This window comes from Lathyrus oleraceus, chromosome 6 (genome assembly GCF_024323335.1).
Source record: "Lathyrus oleraceus cultivar Zhongwan6 chromosome 6, CAAS_Psat_ZW6_1.0, whole genome shotgun sequence".
Lineage (NCBI taxonomy): Eukaryota > Viridiplantae > Streptophyta > Magnoliopsida > Fabales > Fabaceae > Lathyrus > Lathyrus oleraceus.
Window position 1 is genome coordinate 142,252,384 of NC_066584.1, and position 14,314 is coordinate 142,266,697.

The following is a 14,314-nucleotide window of genomic DNA, read 5'->3' on the forward strand; positions in this document are numbered from 1 at the left end:
TGTTCTTTTTTTTTGTTATATTTTTCATATAAACTTATAAATATATATATTAGATAGTTATTAATTCCTAGTGATAATTATTTAATTATTTTACAATATTTAAATATTTTATTTACTTTCATTTCATTTATTTTATTTACTTTCTTCAAAATTATATATATATATATATATATATATATATATATATATATATATATATATATATATATATATATATATATATATATATATATATATATATATATATATATATATATATATATATATATATTATATATATATATATATTATTGTTATTAATCCTTAATGATAGTTATTTAATTAGTTATATCATTACTATTTAATTACTTATATTATTTAACCAAATAATCCATTAATTATTTAATTAATTAATAATAATATTGTTACTATCATTTGTAATATAAATAATAACTCATTTTTGTGGAATGTATGTGGATTATGATTTTGTACCCACTTATTTGTGCCAAGTCTTGAATGCATATGTATGGTGTGTTACAATTGTGACAAGATTATGTCGTTTTCACCAATTTAAAATCATTCGAACTAATTTCAAAAGTAAATCACATATTTCTCGATTCAAAGTTGAGTCCGTTTTCAAAACACCTTTGTAAGTCGATCGCTTGTAAAAGCATCGCCATCAACCTCACATGGCTTACTCTTGGGCCTTCTTACAATGAGACCTATTCGGTTTTAATTAATCGATTAGATGAATTATTCACTAAATAAATTCAATTCATTCACAAAATACAAATTTTAAACCTCGATCCGACATCGAATATTCTTTATAAAAGTTAAATTAAAATACCTAATCACAATTAAATACTATTTCATTTAGGAATAAAAAGGAGATGGTTTTGAGTTTTAGACTCCTCTCCTCGATTATTTAAACACGAACTCTTCTACTCGATTAATCGAACAATCGTCATTTCCAATCCACCTAAGCACAAATACATCAAATTCTTTTACAATAAGTAACCAAAAGGGAGATAACTTTGAGTCTTCAATTTTTTCTCCACGACTATTTGAATACAAGTTCTCTTACTTGGTTAGTCAAATAATTGTCATTTCTCTACAAACTTCCAAACCCGATTAAATCAAAATATTTTCACAGTAAGCTAAGTGAAAAGGGAGTTGACTTTGAGTTTTCAACTTCACTCCTCAATTGGTCGAATACGAGTTCTGTTACTCGGTCAGTCGAATAATTGTCATTTTTCCGCAAACATACAACTTAATCAAATCATTTTCTTAACAAACTATACGAAAAAGGAGATGGTTTTGAGCTTTCAACTCCTCTTCTCAAATGCTTGGATATGAGTTGTCTTACTCAGTCATTCAAGTACTTGTCGTTCATTCTAAAATACGTCAACCATATACAACCTTATTTTCATAAATATTCAGATGAAACAGAAAATGGTTTAGAGTCTTCTATTCCTTTTCCCGATTATTAGGATATGAGTTGTCTTACTCGATTATCCGAGTATTCGTCATCCATTCAAAACACCTTAACTATTATCAAATCCTTTCTATAATTAAGGATGAAAAATAAAATGGTCTGGAGTCTTCCACTCCCTTTCCCGACTGCTAGGATACGAGTTGTCTTACTCGACTATCCGAGTAATCGTCATCTAACCAAAAACATCTCAACCAATCAAAATATCCCACATATTAATCCAACTTGTCACCCCCATGTGACCTAAACTATTTTCAGAAAGAACACTCTTTAACCCTTTCTAATGCGCATAACAAACCAACGCTTAAGCCTCCGTCGAGAGTAGACAAGTCAACGTTTAGCCTTTGGAACGCGATCTAAACAGTTGTTCACTAAAAGTCACCAACCAACCGTAGTTCCCCGAACTACGAATGCTCTGATTTTCTTATTTAAGGATACGTAGGCAGGAAATTGTTGTATCTTCGCGAGCACACTAATAAAAAAACTCCCCTTTCCCTTTTGAGATCCTCATCCATTTCTAATTTTTAAAAATAATTTTATAACCCAAAGATAACAAACAAACATAAATTAACACTCGAAACACACATTAGAACTAAAAGGATCCCGTTGAGTACAACGGACGTAAGGGGTAATACCTTCCCCTTACGTAATCCACTCCTGAACCCGAATGTGGTTGCGACGACCATTATTCTATTTCCTAAAGGTTTTATCGATATTTCCATATTCTTTCATTGGGATAAATAAAGTTCGGTGGCGACTCTGTTCGAACTAAATTTTTCCGCGACCATCGCGAGGAATCGTATGTTCGAGATGCGACAGATGGCGACTCTGTTAGGGACTAGCTCCAAGTAAAAGAGAGTGAAGCCTAATTTAGTTCAATTGATGTATTGTGTGTTAATTTTGTTTATCTGTTTATTATTTATTATGTTATTATTATGTTGTCATAATTATTGTATGATATTTTAGTGGCTATGTATTATTGGGGTTCTCTGGTTGGTGGTACTTTGTGAGATAGGCTCTCCACCCGAGTCTGAGAAAAACCATAAGTTTAAGTTGGTGGTTACGTAGTGGGAGCCCACAAGGAGTCTTCCTTGTTGGGAAGATACGAAGACCCCACCTAGAGGAGATTCTCTTGAGATATTATTGCCCGACGAGTTTTCATCACAACGATGGTATTCTCAAGTTGGATCAATGACTCTAGGGACCTTTTAACCCATTATATCCTATGGTTATGTAGTATCTACCTGAAAAGTCCCAGACTTATTGGGTTAATACGAAAGCCCCAATCAGATGAGATCCCTTGGGCGTATTACTACCTTACAGTAATATTCCCAACCTCGATCTATGACTCTGAGAACCTTATTAGAACCTTGGACTCAAGAGTTGTGTAGTATGGACCCACTAGGAGTTTTCCTCTTTGGGACCATACGAATGCCTCACCCAAACGAGACTCTGTTTGGAGATGTTATTGGCAGATGAGTTTTCGTCATGACAATAATTTGCCTAAATAGTGATTGAAGACTTTGGGAACCTTTTAACTTTAGCATCCTCCTAAAAGGGTTTTGTTTAGTAACCAAGAATACCCACTCTCACGGTCTATATGTTGACTTACCTATGGCATGCATAACATCATTCATAACATAACATTCATATTATTTTATTTCCAAGGAATCTGAGTATCATGAGTTGCGGGAATTCAAGAAACATGGAATCAAGCAAAAGAAACATTTACTCTTTCAAGTTCAAAGATCCCGACCTAAGGAGCTTACGTGACTTGGTCTCTCAGATGCACCCGAAATACAACATCAACTTTGGGAAGAATTATGGCAATCTGCTCAGCATCCTCAACCAACAAGTAGACTAAACAGCTTTAATCACTTTGGCCCAATTCTATGGCCTACCTTCAAGATGCTTCACATTCCAAGACTTCCAGCTAGCACCAACGTTGGAAGAATTCGAGCGTCTTGTTAGGATTCCTATGAAGAACAAGCCACTATTTGAAGGGATAGATGAATCTTTGTCCCTTGAAATCATTGTTAGCATGCTTCACATGGATGAAAAGGAAGCAAAGGCTAACCTAGAGACCAAAGGGAATACCAAAGGATTTTAGCTAGGTTTTCTCTTGGAGAGAGTGCATACCCTACTAAAATCATAAAGTTGAGATGCTTGTTACTCTGCTATTGCATTGGCCATCTATAGCGTCGTCTTGTTCCCGAATATGGATGGTTTCGTAGACATGGCTGCCATTTGTGTTTTCCTTACTGGGAACCCAGTACCCACTTTGTTAGCTGATGTTTACTATTACATAAGTCATAGGTACACTAAGAAGAAAGGAATGATCGCTTGTTGTGCTCCTTTATTATATCAGTGGTTTCTAGAACATCTTCCAAAGACAGGTGCTTGGGTTGAACAGACAGATGTTAGTTGGCCTCAGAGATTGGGATCACTCCGATCTGAAGATCTTTCTTGGTATTTCAAAGAATACATCAACATGGACATCATATTCAGCTGTGGGGAGTTCCCTATTTTACCACTTATTGGAACTCAAGGATGTGTGAATGCTAATCCGGTTCTATCACTCAGACAACTTGGCTACCCAATGGAAGGCCCTCCATAGGCGAGGTCTTTGGAAGCTTTCTTATTACTTGATTTTGGGGTTGAAATCCTAGCTTGTTCCAACGAATCAAAGAGGCTTGGAAGAATGTCAATCAAAAAGGGAAAGTTGATTTAGGGTGAGCAAATGGAATTACAAAAGAACCATATTTTCAGTGGGTAAAGGAAAGGGTGGAGATGATCAAAATGCCATTCGTCATTCGGGTACCTGTACCTCTTCCTGAAGCTAATCTCACCCATGTCCCTATTGAAGAAGTGGAGGAACTCAAGACCACTATGGCAAAGCTAGAAAAAGAGAATAAAGAGTTGCAAATAAAACTCCAACAAACCATCAATGAGAAAAACACCATGAAGTGGGAGCTTGAGAGAAAGGATGCACAACTTTAAGCACATATGGAAAAGTTCAACAAGGAGGAGCATAAGAGGAAAAAGATTAAAGTGGGATTAGAACAAGTTGACCATTGTCTAGATACTCTTAAGGGTCAACTACGACGAGCTCAGAAAGAATGTCAAGACAATGAGCGTTGGTGGCATCTAGCCACGAAGGAAAACAAGACGATAAGAGATACACTTGGGGCTCAGATTAAAGAACTCACTAATTTTATTCGTCATGCAAAGGCTGAAGTAGATCAGGAATGCCGACTCAAGAACATAGCCACCAAAGCTTCTAGGGTTTCACCCATGATATGGGAGGAGAAGTGTCGAGAAGTAAGAGATGCAAAAGAGTCTGTCAGCTATTGGAAGAACCAGCTAGAGTCATTACACCAAGACAACTCTATATGGTTGAAGCAGCGAGACTATGTGATTGAAGATTATGAAACCTTTAAGAAGACCATAGACTTCTTGCAAGGAGATACGGATAAGTTTCGTGCAAAGCTCGATGGGCTAGTAAGGTTTTGTAATTGGGCGGCTAAAGAATTACCATGGAAGTTAAGAGAGGCAATCGAAGAATTGAAGGAAGATAGCACTCCTCCAACCATAATCAGTTTCATTCTGCTCTGTAAAGGGTTGCTAAAGAGATTCAAGGAGGAACTAGAAGAGCTTCAAGCCAGAAAGCCAGCAGTTTAATTTTCTTATGTCTTATATTTTGTTCCATTAACAAATGTATATTTAAACTATGGCCTTTTTGGACCCCTATGTTATGTACTTGAATGAATGACGTTTAAAAATTACTCCATTATTGCTATTCTAAGTATTTTTTGTTTCTTCGAATTACTAACAACTAATGAAACTCGAATGATTCCCTGAAAATAAAATACGCATAACATTCGCATCTTCATTATGCATCACGCTTCACAAAAATTTAAAAAACTTACCCAACCTTTTTACCCTTTATCCAGCCACCCTGACTAATCAACCCCGATACGAGACGCGAAGCAACTACAAGATGACGTTAGAGCAAGTTGAGGCTAACCAAATTACCATGAGGACAAACATCAATACGATCCAAGAGAAAATGGATCAACTTTTGGAAATAATGCTCGCAATTGCTCAAAGAGAGAGGATTGAGGAGGAAGAAGCTAGGGAAAAAAGGAATGATGGCACACCAGGTTTGAACCCCCAAGATAAGAGTTACGTCCCCATCAAGAAGAGGCTGGTTCAGATACCGGTAGGAGGCAAAGTGTAGCGGTGTATTCGTCACTTTATGATTTATTAATTAAATCAAAAGCAAAGCATACAAAGAATCGAGTCGCCACCGCACTTTTATTTATCCAAAGGAATGGCTAAAAAGCGAACAAAAGCCTAAGAAGTTTTACACATAGAAAACTAATGAAAAGATCAGAGATCTGGGTAAGGGGTTAATTACGCAATGGGAAGGTGTTAGGCACCCAAAACGTCCTAGGTACTCCTAGGGAGCCCTTTTCACACTTGTTGTACGAAATGTTATTTGTTTATGAAATATTTATTGTGCAAACATGGATTGAAGGGATGAGAAAAGAATATACAAGTTATTATTTTTGTGTTTGAACGGATGAACCCGTTGCCTACGTACCTTTCCATGGAAGGTAAGGATCAAAACGCCGTAGTTCGGCTAAAAGATTTCCAAAACATGAGTGGATTTATTTTAAAACAAAAGCCCTAAGGTCTTTCGTTATCCACGGGAGAAAACTCAACCTTATACAAACAACAAGTCCACCATGTGAGAAAAGCTTCAACTTGCTAGTGAGGGGTTAACTCTATAATAAGCAAGGAAGTCTTACAATTCAATCACTAAGGACAAAAGGTGAGATTAACATCAACCAACTAGGATAAATCAAACCTATGACTAATGTATGAAAACTTATCAAGAATGGACAAAGCCACAAAACAATTGAGTGAGTGAAATTAACCAATTAGGATTATTCACAAAAGTGGTCAAGGTATGATTAGAATTCAATTCAAAAGAAGTATTATGAAAATGAAGTTTGAAAATCAAAGGCTTAAGGCCTAGGTTTCTAATTTGAAAACAGATGAAAATGTTTGCACAATATTTTTCTTGTTTTGGGTTAATATGCAAATGGAGGTTTAGAGAAACAGAAGGTGGGAGGGTGAGGAAGTAAAACTTCTTAGATGTTCACCTCTTGAAATCATATGTAGATGATCCAAGTGATTCCTTTGGAATAGGCAACAATGCAAATAATAGATAAGCAACATAAATGGATACCGGATGCCAATCAATGGACTTATTCCGATCTCCTAAAACAAAATGAACAATGATACCAGATGCCAATCAATGGACTTATACTAGTCTCACAAAACAAAATAAAAATGATACCAGATGCCAATCAATGGACTTATACTAGTCTCGCAAAACAAAATGGATATCGGATGCCAATCAATGGACTTATACCAATCTCCTAAAACAAAACATGGATACCAGATTCCAATCAATGGATTTATACTAGTCTCCTACCATATCATAGGAACAACTGCCAAGTAATGGACTTATGCTTGTCTCCTCCATGGACAAAACCAAATGTTACAAAGCAAAGTTATGAAATGATATACAAATGATGATGATAAATGCACAAAGGCACACTCAAGCAAATATGCACAGATGAATCAAGTAAGCAAACAAACAAATCAGTTAGCACACACTATGTACAATCAATTAGGCTCAAGCAAGGTTAGGCTTTACAGCCAACTGGAATGGGGTAGTTTGTGCTCTTAACCCTAACATTGAGAGTTAGGGTGAAGCAGATGAAATGGAGATGAGGGGTATGCCTCATAGCTCTTATCCCTGGCCTGGGAGAGCTTTAAACAATAGAAAGTGTGGGAGTTCAGAAAGTAGGAACTCTTCTCCACATATGATAGACTCTATAAGATCTAGGGTTATTATTCACCATGCATCAACACATGGTGTGAGCAAGGTGAATGACACACTGAGTAGCAGGAGATGGGTTACACATCTCTTTTATCTGCCAATTGCCTCATAAGAGGACTTTTCCTGCTTGGTACAAAAGATATACAATCACAAGCATTGCCTCTTAAGGAGGACTTCAGATAGGTGCCTACCAATAACAGTAGGTCTTCCAGACTACATGAAGATTAGAGATTATACCTAAGTGGTTAAGCAACCAAGCAAAGCAAAGTTCAAAATGAACATAAAGCAACTTATGTACCTGTGGAAACATCAAACAAATCAGTACAATACTCAGACAATCAAACAACAGTCAATAAGCAACCAACAATCCCAATGTACAAAAATGTGCAAGGCAAAAGTCCAACTCAAATGAGTCAACCTCAACCTACAAAACACACAAAGATTAGTAATCAAAGGCAAACATCAATGCTCAAGTGATGAAGCATCAACAACTATGGAATTTGGATGTTAAACCTGAAATCAAAGCTCAAAGGTAAGCAACAAACCACTAGGTCAAAGCCTAGTGTCAAAGATGAAGAAAAAATTCAAAACAGAAGCTGAAATTTAACATGAATCAACTTCAAACACATCTTGAAACATTCTATAAGGTATCACATCAATATCATTAACCAAAAGCATTTCATGATCAATTGAAGTTCAAAGCAATTTAAAAGCTCAAATGTGATCAACCAGAATGAAAAATCTCAATTAAATCAGAAATGCTTCAAATAATTCCAACAAAATTCATGAGCAATCACAACATTCATAACATGCATCATACAAAAAATCAGGACCATTGGAGATCAATTGGCATGGCAAACACATCACATAAGTTGAACATCCAAAGGTGTGACACCAATTGTCACACCAACTTAGAAAAATCATAAAACAGAAATGAAAATTGATAAAAATACTAAATTAACACCAAAATGTCAAGCAATGTGTCTAGTTTCATCATGCAAAATTTCAGAATCATTGGATCAAAGACCAGCATTTCACAAAGGTATAAGCATGGAAAGGTCAAATAAGCATACATGTTCAAACATTCTAGCATCAAAAAATATCCAGCCAAGCACAACTTATGAAATCATGATGTTAAAAAACTAGAGAGAATAAGGATCACAATGCAAAAAACCTGGTAATTTTTGGATGAATTTTCAAATTGATATGAACTTTTAAAGATGAGGAAAAGTTAAAATGAAATGTGAAGCATAGCATGGAATAATGTGGAGGGAAATGAAAAAATAGAATGAAGCATTTGAATAATGGTTGGCACGGAGGATCGAACTAGGTTACAATTCAAATGAGAAGAAGCGCCAATATGAAACGCGGCGTTTCATTAATACAGTTGGCACGGTCAAAGCCTGCGTGGCTTGGTCAGAGTAATGAGGACCAATGGAAATGTTGTGTGTGCAAAACGTGGACCAATACATGAGCGTGCCCTATTCTAACACATGCAGACCAGAAAAACGTTCTCAAACAGATCAAAAGCGTGGCCAAAGATTGAAGTTCATCTTCTTCAATGCGCATGCATACGAACAGTAGCAACATCTTCATGCATCAAGAACAAATGTTCCAGAAATCAAAATCAAAGCCATCATCATGTAGCATATTCAATGTAGATCATGAATCAATAAACAACTAAACCTAATTCCACATGTTAAGAGAGAATCGAGCACAAGAACATTCATACATGAAACTTTAATCAACCCTAACTAACTCAAAAGTGCATGGAATTTCATGATTCAAAGCTCAGAGTTACCAGCAAACCTAGATCTACAACAATATCACAATAATTTTGAGAATTAGAGAGATTGATTTGTAACCTCTTGAAGAGCAACAACTGGAATTGGCTTGGTTCGAGGCTTGAAATGATCAGAAACTTCTCTATGATGCTTGTACAGATGATTGGAAGAAAGATTGAACCTCAATTGTGCTTGCTTTCAACAGAATCTGAAATCACCATGGATATCCAAAGCTTCGAGCATGCTTCAATGTGGCTCCAATTCTCTTGATTCCACGTTCAATCTTGCTTAACAACACCTCAGGATCCAGAATCAAACAATGGAATATGGTTTTGTATGAAGAAATTACAAAAAAAAATTTGAGAGAAATGTTTCAAGAATTTTTGGATCTAGATCTGAATTTTCCTGTTCATGCTAAAAACAATTAGGTTTTAGTTTATATATGCCATGCTAATCATGTTCTAATCATGCTTAAGCCAAAGCTAAGTGTAATTAACCAAAAATGAGGTGTATGTGCAAATTGGTTTTTCACCCTTATGCATGAAGTGCATGTATGAACAGTACACGAAATCCTTTTAATTTCACTCAAAATCCAATTTTGGAGCCAATGGCAATAGCAACATGTTCAAATAATGCACCAAATTTGAATTTTAAAATTTCCCTCCAAAAACCAATGAATTACCAAATGATCATGTGATGACAATTTATGTAATGTGATGCATGATTTGGAAATTAGAGGTCAAGAGAAGAATAATTCAAAAAGAGCCACCCATTTTGGAGCTTTGGTTGAGAAGTTATGTCCATTTGAAGTTCCATGCATAGTTTGCCATGTTTTGATCATATCTTCTTAACCACACGTGAGAAATTGATGATCTTGGACTTTTTGGAAATGGGAGAGAAAGATCTACAACTTTCGTGTTCAACAAATTTTCATTTGAAGCTTTCTTGATGATGTAATATGAAGTTGAAGTTGAGCTAAAACCTTTCCATTTTTAGCAAATTCAAATTATAGGTCACTTTCTATTTTTGGAAAGTTTTGACCTGACTTTAAATTCTTCAATGTGAATGTTTGAAATGTCAAATGAGACTTGTTTGAACATGAATGAAGTATTTCTAATCACTTCCCACCTCCAAATCCACAGTTGACCTTGTAGTTGACTTTCTGGGTCTTCAAATGACTTGAGAATATTCTGATGAGATTCAAGCCTCTACCACTTGGGATTTTGCTTCAAAATAACATCATAGTTCATATGAACTCTTGTGAATGATTGTGGGATCCAAATCTCAAGAATGACCACCATCTATTGCTCAATGACTGCCTTTGATTGTCTTGACCTGTTGATTGATTCATCTGCAAGACAAAGGTTAGATGACATATTTTTGAACTTTTGGTTAGTGATTAAAAGAAAAGCAATGATATACAAATGCAAGGAATGCTTGGTGATCAAGAACCACTCTAAAAAAGATAACCAACCCATAGGGAAGGAAGCAAGGTGTCCAATGATCCTTGAGGCAATGCAATGATATGATGTGATGCCATGAGGGATCTTAGGGACAAAATTGGGGTCTTACACAAAGGAGATGGGGATCAGGCAGAGCCTTCTGATACATCTACTCATCGTGGATCTGAAATGGGAGATGAACAGTATAATGCTTTTTATGTGCCTGATCAACCGAGGCCTAAGATACTTCCAGATCCTGCTGTAGATAGGCTCCGTACCCTGGAAAAGAAGATCAAAGCCATAGAAGGGAATAATATCTTCAGCGCTTCTGCCATGAACATGCGTTTGGTAATAAATTTAGTCATCCCGGCTAAATTTAAAACTCCTGATTTGGAGAAATACAAAGGATAACATTGTCCAAGAAGTCACCTGGTAATGTACTTCAGGAAAATGGCTGCTCATACCGAAAATGACAAACTACTTGTACATTATTTCCAAGACAGTCTAAGGGAACATCTCTAAGATGGTCCATGAGCTTATAGTAGGGGCGGATTCAAAGCTGGGAGGATTTGGCTGATGCATTTCTCCGTCAGTACAAATATAACTTAGATATGGCACCCGACCAAATGCAGTTGCAAGGGATGGCTATGAAAGAAAGTGAGTCATTTGAAGAATACGCCCAACGATGGAGAGAGTTGGCTGCTCAGGAAGAGCCATCATTGTTTGAAAAGGAAATGACCGAAATATTTGTGGACACCTTGAAGGACCCATTCTTTGACAGATTAGTGAGTAGTGCAGCGTCCGACTTTGCACATCTAGTCATAATTGGAGACCGCATAAAGAAGGGGTTGAGGGATGGAAAGATTCCAGGAGTTGTGGCAGCCCCTAGTGCACCGAAAAAGTATTCTAGAGGTTTCCCAAAGAAAAGAGAAGGTGAAACAAACGCCATATCTAGAAACTATAAAGGGAAGCAACAAGCTTCATATGGCCGAGTGGCCGCCATGGTACCCATACCGTATCAATAGCCAATACAACAACAAGAAGTATATCAACCACAACACCACTAACATCATCATGAGCAAAATACTGCACCACCAAGACAATTCAAGCCAAGACCTCCAAGAAGGAAACTTGAGGGAGGGCCTTCTGACATTGAGGGAGTTTAAACCGGCTATTTTTCCATATCCACCCGGATACGATGCTAACGTCTATTGTCAGTTTTCACTTGGGAGCACCTGGTCATACCTTGGAGAATTATTTTGCATTTCAAAATCGGGTACAAGACTTGATCGAAGCAAAGGCCGTCTCATTCACTCCGAGACGCCCGAACGTGAACATCAATCCCATGCCAACGTATAAGGATGCTTCCGTCAGTGCCATTGAGGAGAGTGATCAAGGCAAATTGATCCGCAAGGTTGAAGAGATTCAAACCCCTATCACCAGGATAAGAGCGCAATTGCTGAAGAGTGGACTAATCCCGGAGGAGCTAGTTGCTGAAGATAACAATAAAAAATTGAGGAATTTTATACAACAAATGTTGGATCGAGGCGAGTTACAGATAAATTGTCGTGTCAAGAGCAAGCGCCAGGAAGAGATAGCCCTGGTGGACATCTCTTATGATGAGGTTAAAGTGGAAATACCTATAAGCCCATTGGTGATAGAGTTTCCAGCACCGTTCGCATATAAATATGAGAAGGCAGTCCCGTGGATATATCAGCCCAAGGCTTTTAAGCAGGGGAAGGAAGACCAACCTTTGATGATCAACGAACCAAATGTCACTTCAATTATGGGGCCAGCAGGAATGACACGTAGTGGCCGAGTGTTCGCGCCAAGAACTGATGATACTTCTGCAAAGACTAAAGGGAAGAAAGTTGATGTCCAGATCCCCGTCCCTAATCAAGAAATGCAAGACATGCACTTGTCTCCTAAAGCTGCAGTCACTCGTGAAGAGGCTGAGGAATTTCTGAGGATAATCAAGAAGAGAAATTATAAGGTGGTGGACCAACTGAATCAAACACCTTCAAAGATCTCCATGTTATCTCCATTGCTCAACTCAGAAGCATACATGAACTCGTTGTTGAAAGTATTAAGCATTGCACATATCACAAAGGACATAACGATAGAACAGTTTGACGATGTGATAACTAGTGTGACCACTGGGAATTTTTGGGGTTCTAATGATGATGAACTGCCGATCGAGGGAAAGAACCATAACAAAGCCCTAAATATCTCCTTGAAATGCATAGACATTATACTATCAAGGGTATTAGTGGACACAGGTTCCTCACTGAATGTCATGCTGAAGACAACTTTGATAAAGCTGCTAATAGAAGGGATAAGTATGAAACCCAACACCCTAATCGTAAAGGCATTTGATGGCTCAAGGCGAGCAATGATAGGAGAGGTTGACTTACCAATCAAGATAGGTCCAACTATTTTCAATATCACGTTCCAGGTCATAGACATACATCCCAGTTATAGTTGCCTACTCGGGAGACCCTGGATTCACTCCGCAGGCGCTGTCACCTCCACTCTGCATCAAAAGTTGAAATTCATTACAAATGACAAGATGATTGTGATTGGAGGAGAGGAGGATATCTTGGTTAGCCACTTGACATCTTTGCGATATATCGAGGTGGATGGCGAGATAACTGAAACACCATTCCAATCCTTGGAAGTGGTAAATATGATGGTCATCCAACAGACATTGGAGACCCCGAAATCAGGACTATCCATGGCCTCGTGGCAAGGAGCTAAGGCTGTTATGGAAAGTGAAAATGCTTAAGACTGGGGCAAAGTGGTGGAAGTGAAAGAGAAACGAGACAAGTTTGACCTGTGTTATGACCCGTCATCAAATAAAGTCGGCTACCAACATAACAAAGAACATATTCCTTCTGTAGAGAAAACGTTCACTAGTGTTGGCCATATCTTTGGAAAATAGGTGGCGATGATCAGTGAAGAAGATCGCGAAGAGGGGGTGTCTAGTTGGATGCGACAAGTCGCACCTAATGAAGAACTGACAAACTGGAAGGTTGTGGAAGTTCCCCAAATATTTCAAAAGTAATTTTATTATTTTAGACAAAACCCTGTGCTCTGCCCAAGGCACAGTGGTGTGTTGTAGGGCCTCCTTTATCTTTTTCAAGAGTTTTTATCATTGAAATGACAATTTGCATCCAAATTTTTGTTCCTTTCCTTTCGTTTTTTATTTTTACAAAAATGGCATCAATTTGTATGCACACACTTTCTAAATAAACTGCATAAATCATAACATGCAGAAACACCATCGGGACCATTGATAACGACACTGCTAAGGTCTAATATGATTTTGATTGTCCAATCTACCAAGCTGAAGACGAAGTGGGGGAAGATTGCGAACTCCCTGAAGAGTTGGCCAGATTACTTAGACAAGAAGAGAAGGTCATTCAACCACACCAGGAGGACGTTAAAGTTATCAATCTGGAAACAGAAAAAGATAAGAGAGAAGTAAGGGTAGGCATCGCGCTTCAAGATGCAGTGAAGACAAGACTGATAGAGCTCCTCCACGAATATGACGACCTGTTTGCTTGGTCATACCAAGACATGCCCGGATGAGATACTAATATCGTGACCCACAAGCTTCCCCTTAAAGAAGAATGCTCTACTGTCAAACAAAAGCTAAGAAGAACTCGACCTGATATGGCTCTCAAGATCAGAGAGGAGG

General features: G+C 37.5%; 1 protein-coding gene across 1 annotated transcript; it reads left to right on the forward strand.

The window, feature by feature from the left end:
• The first annotated feature begins 11,959 nt into the window (after nt 1-11,959).
• LOC127094454 (uncharacterized) lies at nt 11,960-13,399 on the forward strand. Its single transcript, XM_051033285.1, has 2 exons — nt 11,960-13,069; nt 13,184-13,399. The coding sequence occupies exons 1-2, from the start codon at nt 11,960-11,962 to the stop codon at nt 13,397-13,399; spliced, it is 1,326 nt and encodes a 441-aa protein (XP_050889242.1).
• The last annotated feature ends 915 nt before the right edge of the window (nt 13,400-14,314 follow it).